This window comes from Merops nubicus, unplaced genomic scaffold, assembly GCF_000691845.1.
Source record: "Merops nubicus isolate BGI_N331 unplaced genomic scaffold, ASM69184v1 scaffold3375, whole genome shotgun sequence".
NCBI classification, from domain to species: Eukaryota; Metazoa; Chordata; class Aves; order Coraciiformes; family Meropidae; genus Merops; species Merops nubicus.
The window spans coordinates 30,515-49,969 of NW_008611436.1; the positions used below are offsets into that span (position 1 = coordinate 30,515).

Here is a 19,455-nt window from a genome sequence, read left to right on the forward strand (position 1 = left end):
TGCTTCAGAAAGCCTTTGTGTGAAGCTTGTTCCCTTGTCTGACAGCCGGTGCCTGATGTGCTTTGAGCAATTGGGAAGAGAATCTTATTTATTTATGAAACAGGGACATTATTAAGGTTACTGACTCCCAGCATGTGTGTTTCTTGCACCACAGTTTGTTGTTAAGTCGAAATCCATTTTTTTCCTTCCTTTCCCACCTTTTCTTGAAGGGGGTGGCAGCTGCACAGCTAAAGAGGAGTGCAAAGAATAAAGATGAGCAGTTGGAGTCCTCCCTTGGGTTGCACAGCTGCGGGTCCAGGAGAAGCTCCATCAAACTGAGCAGGGTACAGCCGTGTAATCGAGAGCTGAACTGAATCAGACAGGTGATATCTGGAGGTGATGATACGTGGGTTTAGAAGAGCACAGACATTATACAGGCCGAAGGATTCAGGTAGCTGTTGGAAGTCTGAACTGGCATAAGATGCCGGCATGCACCAAGATGCTTAGATTGCAGTCTGCTCTCCAAAGGACAGAAATTTGCAGCTGAGGAAATGCCTGATAGCAGTTGGGGCTGTGTGCACTAAGGATTTTCTGCTTCAAAGACAAGCAGTAAGGAAATAAAGGAGTAAAGGACCCAGTTTGGAATTAGCTCCCTGGAGACCTGGTTATGAAATTGTGCCTGTTTCCCAAAAAAAAAAAAAAAAGGCTGCCTAAACAGGTTGTTTTATATCAATTGTCAAGGGTGTAGCTCACAGATCTCGTTTGGCCCCCACACTGTATCGGCAGCCATTGTGAAGGGCATCATCCCTCCTGTTTTAGGGAAGTAAGTTTGGTGCTGCAGGGAGCAATTAGTGGAGCACCACTGCTCTGATAACCAGGGATTTTCCATATCCTTCAGGAATTTACCTAAATATCAGCCCTTGGAGCCTTCCAGCATCCATGCTAGAGGTAGGAGCTGCCTTAGCTAGCTTTGGACACCTGTTCTGTAGAATCCTACCAGCACACTGTCCTCTTCACACACCCATTTAGGTCAGCATCATCTCTCTGGTTTAATTACCTGCTTTATGCAGAGGTGACTGCAGAAGTGCTTCTTAATTTCCGAAGAGAAGAGAAGAGAAGAGAAGAGAAGAGAGAAGAGAATGAATTTCAGTTGTAAGGGACCTACAATGGTCATCATCTGGCAAAGATCAGAGTTCTTGCTCAGAGGTGGGCACATGCCCCGTGTTAATCGAGTCCCACCCAACCCGTTTCACTGAATAACTCAGCTTTTCAGTGATCGCTGCAAAATCACTGGTTCAAGAACACTTTCTCAGCCTGGCAGTGTCTGATGCATCTTCTTTGGGTCTTAAAAACAGGCTGGGGCAAAAAAAAAACCAAGCTTTCACTAAGTTAGGTGGTCCACCTGCGGTGAGGGTGGTTCCTGTGGGTGGCATTTCCCCTTTTTCTCCAGCAGTGAGTTCCACACCGCCACGGTAGCACTTAATGGGAGCTCAGGTGTCAGCAGCAGCATAAACCTATTGCCTGGGTCACATCAGTTCCTTAGGATAAGCATTTGCTCCTTACTCTGCACAGAGCGTGTGACAGCAGAGCCTCGGTCTCAGCTGTGCCTGCTGCAGCAGAGGGAGTAAATCATCGGATCAGGGTCCAGCATGGCTCTTGGGGCTCATGCTTCCATCTCTGCAGTGAAGAGTCTAATGTTACCCTGGAGAGCTGTAATCCAAACCGGATGGCATTGCTGACAGGCTGCCAGGCAGCCTAAGGTTTGTTTTCCTCCATCGTGTTCTTCCCCTTATTGTCCTTTGTGTGTTCATTTGTTTCCCACATAAGGCAGAGCACGTTGCCTCAGAAGAAGCGTGCTGAGAGGAGGCATATCACTGCTGCGCTGCCTCTTCCTGCACACAGAAGGGAGGTTTACAAGCCTGGCCATCCCTTCAGAGGGATGGGATTGCCCATTTCCAGGAGCCAGCCTGATGGGGCCGTTCAGACAGAGAGCTCTGCACATACCAAGGGCCTCTGCCTGACACATGACTCCGTCTAACGAGTCCTCAGAAGACCTCCTGCTAGCAGAGGAGCGATGCAAAAAAATCCACGATGGCAAGGTGTGGAATTGCAGACCTTCTGCAGCCCCAGCAGAATAAAGCACACCCATCTGCTAGGACTGCAGAGACTGGATCGAGCCCTCTGGGCTTCCATTTCTGCTTTGCTCCAAGGCTAACCTGGGGCAAATCATTCCACTCTTCTGCTCCTTAGTTTGCTCTCTGGTAGCACACGGAGATACCCAGGCTCGGAAATTTGGCACGGGGTGTAGGTGAGCAGTGATTGGAATGGTTGCTCCCAGTGAGAGAAATCACTGGCTGCCCCTCCTCAGATCTGCTGCTCCCACACTGCCCCAGTTGCTGTGGGGTGGCAGTGAGGAAAGATGAGCCAAGAGCATCTGTAGGACCCAGCTCAAATCCAGAGAGTCCATCCTGCGGGTTCCGTGACGTACATGTATTCAGTTCTTCCTTTGACCTGCATGGTCTCATTGATTGTTAGCTGTGACTGAACATCTGTCTTGGAGGAATGAAGATGAAAAAGCAGACTTTTACAGCACTGTGTGTTCAGGTCATGCTGGGTGTAGACATCTCCCATGAGATTGCTACACTTGATCTGTCCCCTCCCTGCATTACTATTGCATCTCATGTACATCTTTTGCTTGCTCCTTTGGTAGACTTCCATCTCATTAATCTCTCACCTGGCTTCTTATCCATAAGACTCAACCTCTTCCTTGCTTCACTTGCACAGCTACAGGAATTTGACACCTTATCGTTCCAGGTTGTTGTAATATGGCTTAAGCCCACAAAGGTATTAATCCAGGATTGCCTCACTGTTGCAAATGCTGTTCATGGGAAGTGAGAGGAACTAGCCCAGTGTGAGTCTGATATATCCATCATCTATGGCTGTCTTGGTGACTATCCCCCGTTAAGGGGACTTATAAAGCCTTTGTTCCTCTAGATAACTTTCCACCAAGACTATGTCCTCTGCATCACAGGCAAATGGATCCAAAACTCTGTGGAATCAAGGCATCAGTAGAGTTTTGCATTAAGATTGTGATGAATGAAGAATGTCATGGAAAATTTAGCAGCTGCACCACTGTCTACTCATGCATTGCTCTGCTCTGTACAAGTGATGCTGAGTTAGATTCAAGATCTCCATGGAAGAGAATGGGGTCTAGCTGAGGTGGCCTCAAATTCTCTGAATGAGCAGAAAAGTCTGTCCTGGATGAAAATGAGAGAATCAGCAGTCATGATAAATCCTTAGAAGAACAGTTCTCCTTATACAGAAGGAGGGACTGCAGAAGTGGGTCTGTAGAGCAGCCAGATGTAAAGTCAGGGCCACCTCATTATCTCCACAGTGCTAAAGTTCAGCACAATTTCATCCACAGCCCAGGGGCTCCTCTCACCTATAGGCACAGAGGCCGTGCTACTCTGAACACCTTCCACTCAATTATTTAAAATTCAGTTGCTATGGATCTACTCAAGGCGATCAGTTTAAAGAAAATGCAGATGGCCTCTGGTTTTGAGTTCCCGCCGCGCTTTGGTTAATTTGGTATGTAAAGGTATTAGGTTAATTAAACGCCATGTGTTGCATAGGGACTGACTGCATTTGTGGATTAATAAGCACCCGAGTGTGTTCTGTGCTGAAAGTCCTCGAGCTGGCAGACAATTATTTCTCTAAGAAGAAAAGGGAACGGGGAGAAGTCGCAGGGAAATGAAGAGTTTTCCTGTAAATCCTGCAGACATTTTTCCAGAACGAGTGGTTGCAGTGTCCTTCAGGTCTCTGACCAAGTATCAGCCCTTCCTGGAGAGACTGGAAGAATTTAAGTGAAGAGAAGCCAAGCTGTTCAGTTTTCTCTGAGAATTTTGCAGCACCAGATCTGTGGAGCAAGCGTGCTGTCTGGCCAGTGGAGCACCATGGCTGGTGTGTGGAAATTTCACTGCTAGGAGAAGAACTTTACCAAGACCCATATTGTGAATCAGGTCAGAGGGTGTCCTGCAAGCAGCAAGCATGGTCACACTGGAGGTCTAAAGCAGAGGCCACATCTCCCTGGCATTCATGGTGGAATCTACACAGAAAGCAGAGAGAGGGACAGATATCACTGCAAGATTTTGGAGATGTTGAAGAGGAAGAAAGTTGTTTTCGTGCAGCCATGCCCTGAGGTGGTTGAAGATCAGGAGAGAGACCAAGGCAAATGGACACTACTCCGCAATGTCAACCAGGCCCTGAAGCCCACAACCATTTTAGCGGTAAGATAGAGGTCCTACGCTCTAAACATGGCTGGGAGCTTTCAGGCTACTTTGAAATCGATCCCACTGTTTGATGGGCTCCTCATACTACTTGTGCCAGCTTCTCTCACCTTCCTCCAGAGTCTTTGCTCCCCCAACAAGCATTGTAGCTCCCCTCTGGTGCAACCTTCTTGCTTTTTGCATTTGGAAACTCTTCCTCAAGAACCTCTTCATGAATTGTGTTGATCTGTGTGTGAGCCCCTCGTGCTGTTTCCTCCTCTCGCCCCACTGTTTGGTTGTCCCTGCTCATAGCTGGTGAGGTCCTGAGGGTCTGCCCCACAGCATTTGGAAGGACTCTAGCACCCAGAGGCTGCCTTGAGGAGGAAGAGTTGGACCAGGTTGATACTGTGAAGCGACTGGTGGCATTCTCACTTCTCCAGCACTCCATCGTGTGTGCTGGAAAATAAACTGCATCAGTCCAGGCGTGAGGCAGGTTATGCAACTTATAAGCCAGTCTGCCCAAGCCAGTAAAGGCATGAATCACCCCGATTTGCCCCGAAATCCCCAATATATCTGCTGCTTTGGGGGCTGATCCAAAGGTGGTTGCGTCAGCCAAAGGCGTCTGACTGACATCCGCGGATTTTATATCGAATTGATTAAAGTCAGGGAAGGAAATATGTTGGCACTCTTAATAAGTGATGTTATTTTATACCCCTCCTAGACTTTTCTGAGCTTACCAGCTTAGCCCATCCCATAAGACTTACTTTTTTTACCAGTGTTAAGAACTGCACTTTAATGTGTTCAGAAAGGGCACTTAGAGGGGACGAGCACTCTGTGCCTTTGGCAGGCAAATCATGGGAGTTGTCTTAGTGGTAGTACAGTATTAGTTCCCCTCGGGGAGAGCAGGCTGCTTCTACAGCTATTCAAAAATTAGAGGGTTTTAAACCCAACCCAACCAACAAACAAGTCAAACCAACAAATGAAAAAACCCAGCATTACAATTCTTGTTTTCTTATCGAGAGCAGTTTTTACACAGCTTCTGAGGTGTCAGAAGGGCTTTCTGGCTGAGCAACCTGGCCCTTCTCCTCCTGACAGCTTGATCAAGTTACCCACCCTATGCATGAATTTGCCCAGCTATGCAGGAAGAGCGACAGTGCTGAGCACTGTGAAATGCTGTGAGAGGCTTGGATCAAAGGAGCTAAGAAATAAATATTAACATAAGTGGATTTATAATGTATCTATGAATGACTTCATGTGTTCATTAGTGGGTTGTTGTTTTTTTTTCCCTTTTTAACTGAGTTATAAGATGTGAGGGTAAGAACTCACGTTTTGATGTTGAAGATACTTATAACAGTGCTGTAGCACAGCTCTCCAAGGAAATGACAACCCAGACAAAGGGCTGGATCCTCAGCTCCATGTAATGCAGATGACTTTATTGATATCCTAGACAAAACCTAGCAAGCAGCTGCCAAAGGTGGAGCCTACCAGAGAATGGCTGGGCTCTCCTTGTGGGTAGCATTTCTCCATGTGTTGGTCTCTGGGCAGAGCCTTCCATCCCTGTGGCACTCACAGGTTGGTGTCTCAGAAGTCCTGGTGGGAAGTGACTTGGGTGGTGAACGTTTCAGCATGGTTTATATTGCTAGATGTCTCCAGTTCCCACCAAACAGAGTGGAGCTGAAGGTTGTTCAGTTGGGTCAACCCAAATCTGTAAATACTCTGTCTGCAGAAATGATCAATAATGAATGCTTAGGAAAGAGGTTATAAGAGAGCAGATGCAGAGTGACCCCTCCTATTTTCCACTTTCCATTCTCCCAGCAGATTTTCATGACATCAAAAGGCAGATACTGCATCTGCATTGTGCTTAATGGGTACAAGTGGAGCTGACCCCCAGGAACGTGGAGTTAGGTGGGGCTACAAGTTCACAGCTTTAAACTCGGGTGCATGACAAAATACCTTTGCTTGATTGATTGCAAACATGCCTGGCAGGGATTTGTCTATGTGGCTCCCAGTTTTATCATCTCTTCACGTGGAAAATAGGGATGAGAAGTAATTCTCCCTTGTTTTATAGAGTGTGGGTCCCGCTTGGGAATTTAGTTTTGGGTTATTCTGGAGTTTGCTTTTGTATTGAGGAAAACAGTTTCTTTAAAAGCCTGTCTGCATTCGAGTCATTTAATATCCCCAGAGCTGATGAGCAGATAGTCCCTGCCCAGCAGGACTGACAAGAGGTCTGTGGGATCACCAGTGACATGGAATGAGTGGATAGGGGTCAACTGCTTGTTGTGTCTTCCAAAACAAAAACAAAGAGGTCTCGAATGAAAGAGGTGGCACATTTGAAGCATGCAAAAGGACACAGCTTTTCATGCTGGTCGTAGCTAAACTCTGAGTTCATGGATGATAAAGCTTTGTACAGCTTCAGGAAGCAGTTGGACATGCTCATAGTAGATAAAATCCACTGAAAAGTATTACATGCAAACAGCCCACCTACAAATGGCTGTAGCTGGGAGACCTCCTGAAGAATTTATATATATATATACAAACACACCCACCCCTCTGGTATGATCTTAACCTTTCTTTAATCATCCCCTTTTCACCAGTCTCCCAGGGAGGAGAATGCGTATTTTGTAGTGGTTATCTGCAAGGGAAAAATATGCCACAAGCCTCCAGACAAGGCTTTCCAGGGCTCAAAATCATATCCTAGGTGTGTCTTTCTAGGCTTGTACAGTGCACAAAGGGAAATCTCTAACCAAGTGGGTTTTTCTTCCTGTATCACTGCTCTGTAACCTGCCTGCTAGATGCAGTCTGTGCCCAACAACCAGTCATGAGCTCAGGAAACAGACAGTGCAGTGGGTGTGTGCTCTGTGGAGCATGCCCTGCTGCTATTACCTTGCAGGGACTTCCTGAGCATCTGTGAGAAAGGGATCTTTTGTGGTTTACAAAGACGTAATTTGACTGCTACCAGTGGTTTGGGTCCAAAATATCACCATCTTTTATCCTGAGGGATGCTGAACCTTTTGGAGCTCCAAGTGTAACTGTTCTCTCTTTGGTTCCAGGGGGATTATGTGTGGATGGACCTCAAAACTGGACGGGAATTCGATGTTCCCATTGGAGCAGTGGTTAAACTGTGTGACTCCGGACAGATCCAGGTCGTGGATGATGAAGGCAATGTACGTACAAAGGGTTGTGATGACCCTTCTTCAGCTCTGTGGCTTGACCAGGGTCATAGGGTCACGATGACTGACTTTGTCCTTGGGACTCAGCTATGCCATAGTTTTCTCTTTGTGAAGACAAGATAATGTCATGCTCCCACTTTTGTGGCTGTTCTGGGAGTGAAAGGTTGGGAGGCTTCTTGAGTACAATGGTAACAGAAGCCTCCAAAGTACGTTTAGATAGTGTTTTGAGCAAACCTACCTCGACCTGCTGTTCCTCTGCTGTTATCCAGTCCTTCCTTACTTCTTACCAATACAGGATGTGCTGTGATCACTGGTTCTCCTCCAATTCCCCACCTCTACTTCTGTGCAGTGGTGGCTGTTCTGGAGTAACATATATATCAGAAGCAGAGGCTGCTATGAGGAGCCTCTCTGTCTTTTATCACTTTTTTCCCAGCCTGAGATAACTAAAACTGTTCTCACTCCCTTCAAGAACGGTAGAAAGAGATTTGGTTCAACAGGGTCCTTGAGTCCAATTTGTGGTGGCTTTTGAAGCCCTATAGAAGTGCTCAGTCTAAACAATGCTCCAAATAAGGGTGTGATTTTGCCATCCCTGTACAACCCTCTCTTGTTTTCTAAATCATCATTTCCCTTCTCAACAATACTTTGTGGCACAGGGTTAACCAGTTATAGTTGTGTGAAGGGAAGAACAAATTTGCTTTTTGTTAAAAACTGCCCTGATGGACTGAATGTCCATGCTGCCCTGGATGGTGCTCCTGCCAGGATGGCTCGTGTCTCATGTCCCTTGCTCCTTCAGTAAACCAAATGATGTTTTCTTTCTTCTGGTGATGCTCTCTTTTGTATGTTCTTCCATCTGGTTCTTCTCTCTAGGGTTGGCTGTTTCTCTCGCTCATCCTCATGAGATGGATAGGACTTGACTGATCTTTCTCTGCCCTCGCTCTCTTTCCAGGAGCACTGGATTTCCCCACAGAATGCCAGCCACATCAAACCCATGCACCCCACCTCCATCCATGGGGTGGAGGACATGATCCGCCTGGGGGACCTGAACGAGGCAGGAATCCTCAGGAACCTGCTGATCCGCTATCGGGAGCACCTCATCTACGTGAGTGTCCTCTCCATCTCTTGCTCTGCACCACACTGACTGTCCTCCTTAGTTCTGGGGAACCCACATGGGGGAAACCCTGACTGAACTGAGCATCTGGGTTCCTACCTTCACCCAGATCGAAGTGTGGAGGGCACTTGCACTGTAGAGGACACATTGCAGGGTTTATGGATGCCCTAGTGAAAGACCCAGTGAGTTAGGTAAGGAGCAAAGTCTGTGCTACCTCACTCTGTAGCTCCTGTAGAAGTTCTGAGGACATGCATTAACTTTCAGCACATGGAGTAACCAGTTCAGCCCAGGCCATGTGCACTCTGTAGTGATCCTACAGGAAAAGCCTTCTGCCTTCTCACTCTCAACCATGAATTCATTCAACCCAAGTGAATGAAGACAATTGCTGGAGTTGCAAGGGTTGGAGGAAGGATGAAGAGTTGCATGCATGAAATAACTGGGAACAATGAAGTGACCAACTCCCAGAACAGCTCTAAAGTATCTCCTCCATCTATCTGTGTTTATGACTTACTATGTCTGGGTTGCCTGGGACCCTGACAGATGATCTCAGGGGACAGCAGTGTCCTTCCTTAGACCAGCTCAGTCATGTCATGCCCAGTGGACCCGGTGTAGCCTTGCCAACCCAAGCAGATGTTCAGGAATTGGGGTTTTTACAGGAATCCAGCCAGAACTGAGTCTCTTTTCTGCACTAACATCGCAAAGGCCACTTCCCAGCAGGACCAGAGTCAGCATTCAGGTCCCTGTGCTGGCTTTATCCATGTACCATAGGCTGTGTAGGCTGGTGCACATTCTTGGGGCAGAAGTGCGGAGGCTGTGTCTGGTTTTGCCATTAGCAAATGCACTTAAACAGCCTATGAAAATATGGAAAATTTAATATAGCTCTCAAATCCCACATTTTTCCTATATTTGAGGAAGTGCCTGCTGTGTCTTTGAAGACCTTTTCAAAGTCACCTGGTCTTTTAACTTTTAAAAGGCTCTAGAGACTACTAGATTTTCAGGCCAGAAGGAATTGCAGTGCAGTCAGACTTCCCAGGTAGCATAAGCTAACAGACCATACCCAGGAGTTTATCTGTCAAGTCTTCTTGTTCTGCTTGGTGTCGAGTGCCTTTAGAAAGGATGGTTTTTTTTGTTAGAGCTGGGCAGTGATGGAGAGCACACCATTCTGTTATGTAGGCAGTTCATGTGGTTGACAGCTCCCTGACCCCAACTCTGGAAGATACCCACCTCTTCTTTCAGAGATGGAATTCAATCCTGGATGAAGGGGACATGGTTGCTGAAAAGGCACCCCTAAGTCCCCAAAGCTTGGAGGACACTAGAGACCTCCCAAATGATTTTCTCACTCACACCTTATTTGTTGTGCATGATGTGTAGGTCCCCTGTTTTGTCAATTTAGAGAAAAAGGCATGAGTAGAAGATCACTCACATGTTAGATGACCTGAGTAACTCCCTGGAGCTCTCTTCAGGGAGCCACAGCCATTTATGATGATAAACTACCAAAAGCCAGCAGCCCAAATTCATACTTGAGGTGATGTCTCCACATGCTCTAAGCACCCAGGGCAGTCACCAGAGGTATCAACAAAACCAACAGAACCAAGACAACCTTTCAGCTGTGCAAACATAGGTGCCTGTTAGATGAGGTGTCTGCTTTGGAGCTGGTTTGGGTATCATCAAAGAGTTTACGTTGGAAGGGAAGTTCAGGTTGGAGGACTACAGTCCATCCTCCTCTAGCTCAGAGCATGTCTGTCTTCAAGGTTTGGTGCAGTGCTCGTGCATAGCTGAATTCCAGCAACCTGAATGCCAGCCCAGATATGAAGCAAGAGAAGAATGTGTAGCTCATTGGCTGTTTTCAGCGAGCGTGTATTTATCCGTTGACCATTGCCCTTTTTTCTCCTGTTTGTGATCACCCTGCAGTGGTACCAGCTGCATTCCTGGAGCTCTCTCCTTCTCTCTGGGAAGGCTGAGATCATGTTGGATATTTTTTCAGTGGTGCCCCTCCTGGGGTCCCTGTGTCATCAGGCAAGTGCCTGTTGCCTCGCTAAGCGAACAAAGGTCCTCAGATAAGATTTCACATGTGCAGTATCAGATTGCCCATGAATGAAACCAGCTCCTTCAGTAAAGCTCTGCCTCCCAGCTCCCTCACCAAGCTGTTCACAGGCAGCCAGGGAGATTATAAACACAAACAAGAACTGGGCAGAGAGTTGTTCGGCAGAATCAGACTAATGCGGGCTAATGCAAAGGGCAGCTGCTAACCTGGAGGTGAATGTGGGTGGTGATTTGGGCTGAAGTGACTCAGTAACCACATGGTTTCTCTGTGAGTTCCCTGGGTATGCTGGTAACAGAGCCATGTGTCCTACAAAGCTCCTGCACAAGGGATGGCTTTATCCCCCAATGGGGTTTGAATCACAGAGGTCCCAGGTTGCTGTGCCTCGGCTGCTCCACACCACTCATGGCTTTGGAGTGCCAGCCCACGATCCTGGATGCAGCAGTTGGCACAATCTCTAAATCAGAATGAGCCTCCAAAAATGACACAGAGCATACAGCTTGATAGAGGGGGATGTAAACCACCTCTGCCTACACACGTGTTGTTGGAGGCTGAGGAATCCAACTTTAGATCTCATCTTTTAAAAGAGGTGGCTCTAGGAGGAGGAGATTTGTGTTGAGTGGGATGACTGTTGATGGCAGATTTGCAAAGCCAAGGTGCTGCAGGGATGCCATGGGGATACTCATCCCCCTGAGATGTTTTTATCAGGGGTATAATTTGCTCTGTCTTAAAGATGGTGAAGCCCAGTGTGACTTGACCTTCACTGTTTGAAAGGTTTTCTGAACCTACTGAGTAAAAGGTGACTTTCCCAACTGGATTTCAGTCCCTCTTGTTTCTTCATTTCCTAAGCTTTGTGAAGGGTCTAATTCTGCTCTAATAAAAGATAATTTCCCTTTTTTTCCTCCCTCATAAGACAAACTGCGGCGGGAGGGTGAGTATGACTCTTGGCACTGTCATTTGCAATCGCTGTCATGCCTTCCACTCAATCACTTGTTTCTGTTCACCATTTGTGGCATTTTCATTTACGTTGCACCACCATGGCTGCTGCTGCACAAGTGCACTGAGAGCATCACCCCCTTTGCCACAGAGCTTGACCCTCATGGTGAAGTTGTGACACCTTCCCACAGCCTGCAAGTCCTCAGCCTGTGAATGTGGTTAAAGCTGTCAGTGCTTCTCAGTACTAACCTCAACTTGAAGGATAAATCTCGTTATCTGGAGAGGAAAACAATGCCTGCTCCTGCTCTCTGAGGACTGCCAAAATGCAGTAACATTTGGTAGAGCTTTAGCCACATAAAAATCCAGATGAAGTGAGCCATGGTGTTCTGGTTAGTAAGGGAAGCAGGCTCAGAAGGGATTTGTTTGGGGCTAAGTACAATGTAGGTCATGCAGACAGTAATGAATTTACACTCAGCTGTAGTTCCTGTGGTCAGCTACAGCAGAGGCCCTGCCTGTCAGCAAAGCTTTATTGTCCCAAGACAGGAGTGCTTTCCCTTCACCCATCCATAGAAACCAGAGAGATAGTATTTCCTTGGAGGTGCCCTTTGGGCCCCTCATCAGCAAAGTGGACAAAGTTTTGCCTTCCAGGAGAACTGAGCAAATTGTGAGTATTTATCAACTAGGAATGACCTACAAAACCACACAATAGTGCAAGGGTTCGTGCTGACAAAGTATTTTGTGGATCACAAGGGAAGGGTCAGTGAGCCATCCAGAAAACATTCCTACAACTAATGGTTAACTCTTTTAAAATTCTCCCTGGCTGCACTCGAGGCAGGGCAGACCAGTGTGGCTGAAACAGGGATTTCTGCAAAGAGTCAGTCTCTTTGAAAAGAGGCTCATGAGAGATAGGAAATGTCCCTAAAACTAACCTGGTGATAAATTATGAAGAGGGAAAGACTTCTGTGTGTCTCAGCCAGAACTGGAAGGAGTCTCAGGGTTCATTTGGGATCTTTGTGACACAATTCCATTCACAAATGGAGCTCACTTCTTCTCAGAGCACTAAACTGCTCTGTTGCTGTGGAAGGCTGCTCTGGGACTTCTCTGGTCCCTTATTTCAATGCCACCTTATTTTAACGTCCGCTCTACGTGATTTCACAGCCAATTTCTACCCTTTGGATTTGTGACAACTTTGTTCTTAAGCTTAAAGAGCTTTTTTTTCTGTTACTGACACATAACCCCCTATTACAGGGAAGTCTATTGTGTCCTTTCTCAGTTACTATTGTAAACTAAAACCTCACCTGGGACTGAGCAGAAAGTTGCTCCCTGATGTTGGCCATAAGACTAGAAGGTGAGGAGTCCCTAAAGGCTTTCAGCATCCCTACTATAGGACACAGTTGCCACCTACTGGCTGCCTTTCTGGAAGCCTGACCTGGTGGGAAGTGCTGTGTAGATCATGGCCAACAAATCGTCATCTCGTGCACTCAAGCCCTTTCCGTCACGACTGAGGGATGCTGGCCTTGATAGGAGAAACTCGACCAGGAGCATGTGTCCCCAGGTCTCCCTTCCACTCCTCTCACCAGCAGTGGTAGTTATTTTGCTGCCTTTAGAAATGAGGAACAGCTCAGTCTTGTTCTATTCATCAGCCAGTTTGCAGTATGCACAAGAAGAGAAGACAGCAGAGCCCAGAGAGATTTTCTTCTCAGTTCACAAGCATCCTTGTCCATGCCACTTTGCTGATTTGTGCCAAAGGTTTACTGTTGGTTTTAGGCCATGCAGATAAAAACCCATAAGGATTCTGTTTCTGTTGAAGCAATTCTTTCTTCTCCTGAGAAGAATATATGCAACACTGGAGCCACTTCCACAGCTGGTCCCACCAGGTTAAGAAAGGTGAGCTTCATCTTGTGACTTTAGTTGCCCAAAGTTAACCTACAGAAGGCAACTTGGCTCCTTTGAAGTCATGGAATGAAAGTAGTCTTCATGTCATTCCCCTTGGTTAGCCTGAGGTGGAACCCTGTTGACTTGCTTTCTCTAGACACTAACTTTTAGAAAGCTGAAGTAGGGGAAGGAGATCCTTATTCTTTTCCTTAAGCTTGGGATGTGGCCAAAGCTCCTAACCTCAGAGCTGTATCTAAGCAAGATGACAAAAGTCATGAGGGCTTTGGTGAGAAGCTCGAAAGAAACGGTTTCTGGAAGGACAGAAATGAACCAAGACACCACAAAGGGATTTGGTTCCCACGGCCCAGGAGAGCTTTGCTCATTCAAGTGCCACAGAGAGCAAGGGATGGACCCAAGACTGTTTCCAGAATATCAGAAATAGCTGAGAAGGGGTATTAGGAATTTATGGGCCATATCTATGTGCACAGGACAAGGTTTAAACTGCAACATGGAGATCTTTGGGTTAGGCAGAGATGGTAGAGAAGAACTTTTGCAGAGGGAGGCTTAGCAGCTCTATTCTGGATTTATAAAAATGGAGTAGACAGACATCTGTCAGCAGTGGTTTGATCCAGCTGGTCCTGCTTCGAGATATGGGAATGGTCTTCAGGTTTCTTTCATCTCTAGCTTCTCATATATTGCAATGCAATAGGTGTGTGCTGGCTCTGGGGATATTTTTGCAAATATGAGCTTGACTTGAAACACTGAATCATAACTGAGGAGCATCCAAAATATGAGTTAAAGCTTGAATCCATGCTGTGCATGTGCAGAGCTGAGTATGAACTGATTTAGATAGTTTGGGACTTCTGTTCCAGTTTTGCTCCAGGCCTCACCCTGCAAGCATCTTTGGCTTGAACATCATCTTTCATCCAGCTTTTGAAAAGCCTTGATTTTTCTGGCCTACATACTCCACCCAAACTGCCAGAGCCTCTCAGCTGCATCTCACTGTCCCCATAAACTTTCATGTCCTTCTTCTCCAGACATACACTGGTTCAATACTGGTGGCAGTAAATCCCTACCAGCTCCTACCCATCTACTCACCTGAGCAGATACGCCTGTACACCAACAAGAAGATCGGTGAGATGCCACCACACATCTTTGCCATTGCTGACAACTGCTACTTCAACATGCAGCGCAACAACAAGGACCAGTGTTGTATCATAAGGTGAGCTGGTGAATTTCCAAATGGATCACCTCCTGAAAACACCTTGAGCATGTGCAACATGGTTGGTAGGGAACAGCTCATCAAGTAAGCTGTTATTGGCCCAGGCTGCCCAGGGAGGTGGTGGAGTCCCCATCCCTGGAGGGGTTCAAAAAATGTGTGGACATGGGACCTGGGGACATGGTTTGATGGTCATGGTAGTGTTGGGTTGATGGTTGGACTTGATGGTCTCAGAGGTCTTTTCCAACATTAATGGTTCTAGAATTCTGTGATTCTAAGTAGAATCTGAAATTTGAACGACCTAGTAGGTCTTCCATCCCCATATTCCCCATGCAGAGGTGGTCTCTGTTCGCAGTCACTGTTCCTAGTAAAGATAACTTTACCAATCCTTTGGTACTTACCCTACAACTCAATAGATTTCACATTCATCTTTAATATCCCCTTTTAAATTTAAACTCAGTACTCCTATAGACATCAAAGATGCAAAGTCTGTACATTCTGCAGAAGGAAGGGCCAGGGACAAGCTTGATCACCAGACCTGTGGTTGTTCACACTGCTGAACTGGTGTCTCCCTGCATGGCTCTGCTCTGTGCTGATCAATCTTGGGCTTCAAGAAATGCCTGGTCACCTTTATGGGTATATTCATTCTCATATCCGTCCCAAATGTATCATGAACCCTTATCAGGTTTGCAGATGACACCAAGCTGTGTGGTACAGCTGGCACGCTGGAGGGAAGGGAGGCCATCCAGAGGGACCTGGACAGGCTTGAGAGGTGGGCTCATGCCCACCTCATGGAGTTCAACAAGACCAAGTGCAAGGTCCTGTGTATGGGTCAGGGCCATCCCTGGTATCCATCCAGGCTGGGGGATGAGTGGATTGAGAGCAGCCCTGGGGAGAAGGACCTGGGGGTGCTGGGGGCTGGCCAGGAGCCGGCCCCAGGCGCTCGCAACCCAGAAGCCACCAGCAGCCTGGGCTGCACCCCCAGCAGCGTGGGTTCCCTCAGTTGTCCAGTGCTGTCCCATCAAGTTTTGAACCCTCAGACAGTCTTTGTGCTTTCAGGGCACCACCTTTCTCCAAGGAGTGCCTACCCTTAGTTTTGTTTCATAAAAGCCTAACTCCGGAGCACCCCATGTGTAGTAGTTCAGATATGTAGGACTGAAAATGCAGAATGATTACTTTGCAGGACTAAAAAAAAATCATGATATGGGGGTCTAGAGGAGAGTCAAGGCCAGCCCTGAGAAGTGAGACAGTTTGGGTGGTTACTGAACACTAGGAAGGTCCATTTCAGTCACTTACATTGGCCACCCCATCTATCAGACAGGCCACAGACTCACACCAAGGGACTTCTGCCCAGCCCTTCTTCCTGTACCATTGCAATGTAGCAGAAGTTCTCCTTCAGTGGACAGAAAGCTTTGAGGAGTCACTCTTGCTTCCTGCCCCATGATCTTCTCCTCTCCTACCTGCCCCTTGGTAGGACAAGCCCAGGGGAGCTGTGAAAGTGCCTGTCACTAAAAAGCATTTTACAGTCTGCCTCCCAGTGCATTTTACCAGCTCAGAGCTGGTGATAAAAATGCCCCATGGGATCAGCCAGCTTCTGGGCCACAGGCTTATAGTCTGGTGATCATACATGGGAAAGCACTGTCTGAAAGTGCTTCATCACCTTCTTACTGCTGATTGAATGCTGGTATTTGCTGGAGAGACCAAAATCCAAGCAACAGCTTGGGCCAAATGGACTGTAAAGCAAATCTGGATCTTGAGTAGAAGCTGTCTGGTACTGTGTCCTACTGTTTGTCCCACAACCAGTCCTTGGGATGATGGAAAACCATCCTTAGTGGCCTCGTCCTGTGCATGCTGACAGAAGAGGCACAGAGACAGCCATCCCTTTGGAGACAGAGAGGGGGACTTTGGCAGGGAGGTGACGAAAGCAGAGCTTCCACTGACCCCAGTTCCTGTTGTCTCTGCAGTGGTGAATCCGGAGCAGGGAAGACAGAAAGCACCAAACTGATTCTGCAGTTCCTGGCAGCGATCAGTGGCCAGCACTCCTGGATTGAGCAACAGGTCCTGGAGGCCAATCCCATTTTGGAAGGTGAGATATCAGATAATCAGATAATAATGGAGGAACTTCTTTATTTTCGGGGACAAAAAACTATTCAGGAAACACACAATATGCTCATAGGTCAGTTTTGTTGCATTTTGAGTTTTAAAAAGTGACAAAATAAAAAAAATCAAAAGCAATGATGTAAACATTTTTTAAACAGCATATTCAGTGTCTCTTCACCTGAAATTATTTTTCACAAGGCTAATATTTTCTGATTTGGGCTCTCAAATTTTCTATTAATATTTTTGACAACTGTTGTGGAAAGCAAAACATTTCAGCTGACCTGGCATTTTTTTAAAATCGTTTTATTTGCTTAGAATTGAAAAGTCTGTTTTTTCCACTTAAATCAGGACTATTTTTCCCAAAATTTCCAAACAGAAACCTGAATTTTACCTGTGTAGTCTTGGATTTCAAAAATGATCACCAAATACACAAAGCTCTTTTGAAAAAAATCTCACCACCTCTTCCAGTGCTGGAATTAGAACTGTAAGCTGAGCACCAATATCCTATAAATGCTGCATGCATTCAACTAACTTTTTGTTTTATTTGACCATAGATAATAAAAACCCGTATTCTTATCCTTTGCTTGTTTTGCAGATCAGGAGATTAATTTGACCATAGCTTCACAGACTGAACACCTTGTGCTTACAATGCAGATTCATAGAACAGTTTGGGTTGGAAAGGACCTTTCCAGGTCATCCAGTCCAAACCCCTGCAGGGAGCAGGGACATCTGCAACTAGAGCAGGTTGCTCAGAGCCCCGGCCAACCTCCCCTGGAATGGTTCCAGGGATGGGGCAGCGACCACCTCTCAGGGGCAGCCTGGGCCAGGGGCTCACCACCCTCAGCAGAAAAAAATTCTGTCTTATACACAGTCAAAATCTCTCCTCTTTTAGTTTAAAACCATCACCCCTTGTCCTGTCACAACAGGCCCTGTGAAGAAGTCTGTCCCCAGCTTTCTTCTAGGCACCTTTAAGTACTGAAAGGCTGCACTAAGCTCTCTCTGCAGCAAGAGCAGACCTCACCTTTTCCTTCCAAGAGCAGTGAATGGCAGCAGAATGCAGAAAAAGAAATAAAGGCAGCTCAAGAAAGAACCACACAGGAATCAGTTCATGGCCTTAATAGGTTCATTGGGAGGCTGTTATTGTGAGCATAGAAGCATAGAATGGCCTAGGTTGGAAGGGGCCCTAGAGATCATCTAATCCAAACTCTCTGCCATGGGCGGGGACACCTCTCAACTAGACCAGGTTGACTCAAGACCTCAGCCAACCTGTCCTTGAACACCTCCAGGGAAGGGGCATCCACAACCTCTCTGGGCAATCTAGTCCAGAATCTTGCCACCCTCCTACTGAAGAACTTCTTCCTCAGATCCAGTCTAAACCTACTCTCCTTCAGTTTAAAAGCATTTCCCCTCGTCCTGTCACTGGACACTCTTGTGAAAAGTTCCTCTCCAGCCTTCCTGTGGGTTCCCTTCAGGTACTGGAAGGCAACTGTAGGATCCCCCTGGAGTCTTCTGTTCTCCAGGCTGAGATCAACCCCACTGTTTTAACTGGATCCTTGTAAATTAAATAGGTGTTCTGACCCTCTGGCCCCAACATGACACCAGATGGACCCTTTACACTTGTGCAGAATAGCAGCATTTTCCTTAAAGAATAACGTTATTGTTACCCCCCCTGGTATTCACAGGGAGCAATGTTTTGCCTTGTAATTAGCTCTGTAGGAATCAACAGCAGTGTGAACATCCCAACTGCTTTACATGCACAACGTTAGCAGAGCAGACGAGAAAGTCACTGGCTGAGCTTTCCTTCTCTGTGCTCAGCTGCTCAGAGCCTCATCAAGCATGATCTCCAATGTCTCCAGGGATGGGGCCTCCACCACCTGTCTGGGCAACCTATTCCAGTGGTCTATCACCTTCATGTTAAAGAACTTTTTCCTAATGTCTAACCTAAATCTGCTCTTTTCTAGCTTAAAGCCATTACCCCTCATCCTGTCATTCCAAATCCTTGTGAGTTGACCCTCCCCTGCTTGCTTGTAGGCCCCTCTCAGGTATTGGAAGGTCTCTGTAATGTCTCCCCAGAGCCTCTGAGGTTGGCTTAGTCCCTCTGTGTTTCCCTAAATACAGAGCTCTTTCCTTTCCCTCTCAGTCACCAAATCACTCAGCAGCAGCTCGGTCATTTCCTGCACGGCGTCACCCAACATGCAGCATCCTCCTGCCAGCCTTGCTCAACCCTCTTCTATTTCATCAGCTGCTGCCAGATTAAAAGTGCTAGCCCCTCTTCCTGGATAAGGTCACCCCATTCCCCTGCCTCCTTCTCTCTGCTCCTCTCTGTATGGCCAAGGACAACCATCTGCAGTATATCCTGTTTCACAGAGTCATAGAATGGGTTGGGTCAGAAGGTCGTCTAGTTCCAACCCCACTGCTATGGGCAGGGACACCTCCCACTAGACCAGGTTGCTCAAAGCCCCATCCAACCTGGCCTCAAACTCTTCCAGGGATGGGGCATCCACAGCCTCTCAGGGCAAATTATTCCAGTCTCTCACCACCCTCACAGTGAAGAGCTTCCTTACATCTAATCTAAGTCTACCCTCTTTCAATTTAACACCATTACCCCTCATTCTATCACTACATGTCCTGGTGAAAAGTCCCTTCTTGTCTTTCCTGTAGGACCCTTTAAGTACTGAAAGGTCCCTGTAAGGTCTTCCTGGAGCCTTCTCTTCTCCAGGCTGCACAACCTCAACTCTCTGCTTGTTTTCATGGGAGAGGTT

At 46.9% G+C, this 19,455-nt stretch overlaps 1 protein-coding gene across 1 annotated transcript in view; it reads left to right on the forward strand.

Moving 5' to 3' along the window:
* Positions 1 to 4,199: 4,199 nt before the first annotated feature.
* The window catches only part of LOC103773827 (unconventional myosin-VIIa-like), a gene marked incomplete at its 3' end in the record, with an annotated part of 38,592 nt that continues 23,336 nt past the window's right edge, over positions 4,200 to 19,455 (forward strand). Inside the window, exons 1-5 of the mRNA XM_008941207.1 lie at positions 4,200 to 4,265; positions 7,295 to 7,408; positions 8,361 to 8,513; positions 14,412 to 14,596; positions 16,558 to 16,679. Of these exons, the coding sequence (XP_008939455.1) occupies positions 7,310 to 7,408; positions 8,361 to 8,513; positions 14,412 to 14,596; positions 16,558 to 16,679 (559 nt within the window). The remainder of the gene's footprint in view (positions 4,266 to 7,294; positions 7,409 to 8,360; positions 8,514 to 14,411; positions 14,597 to 16,557; positions 16,680 to 19,455) is intronic.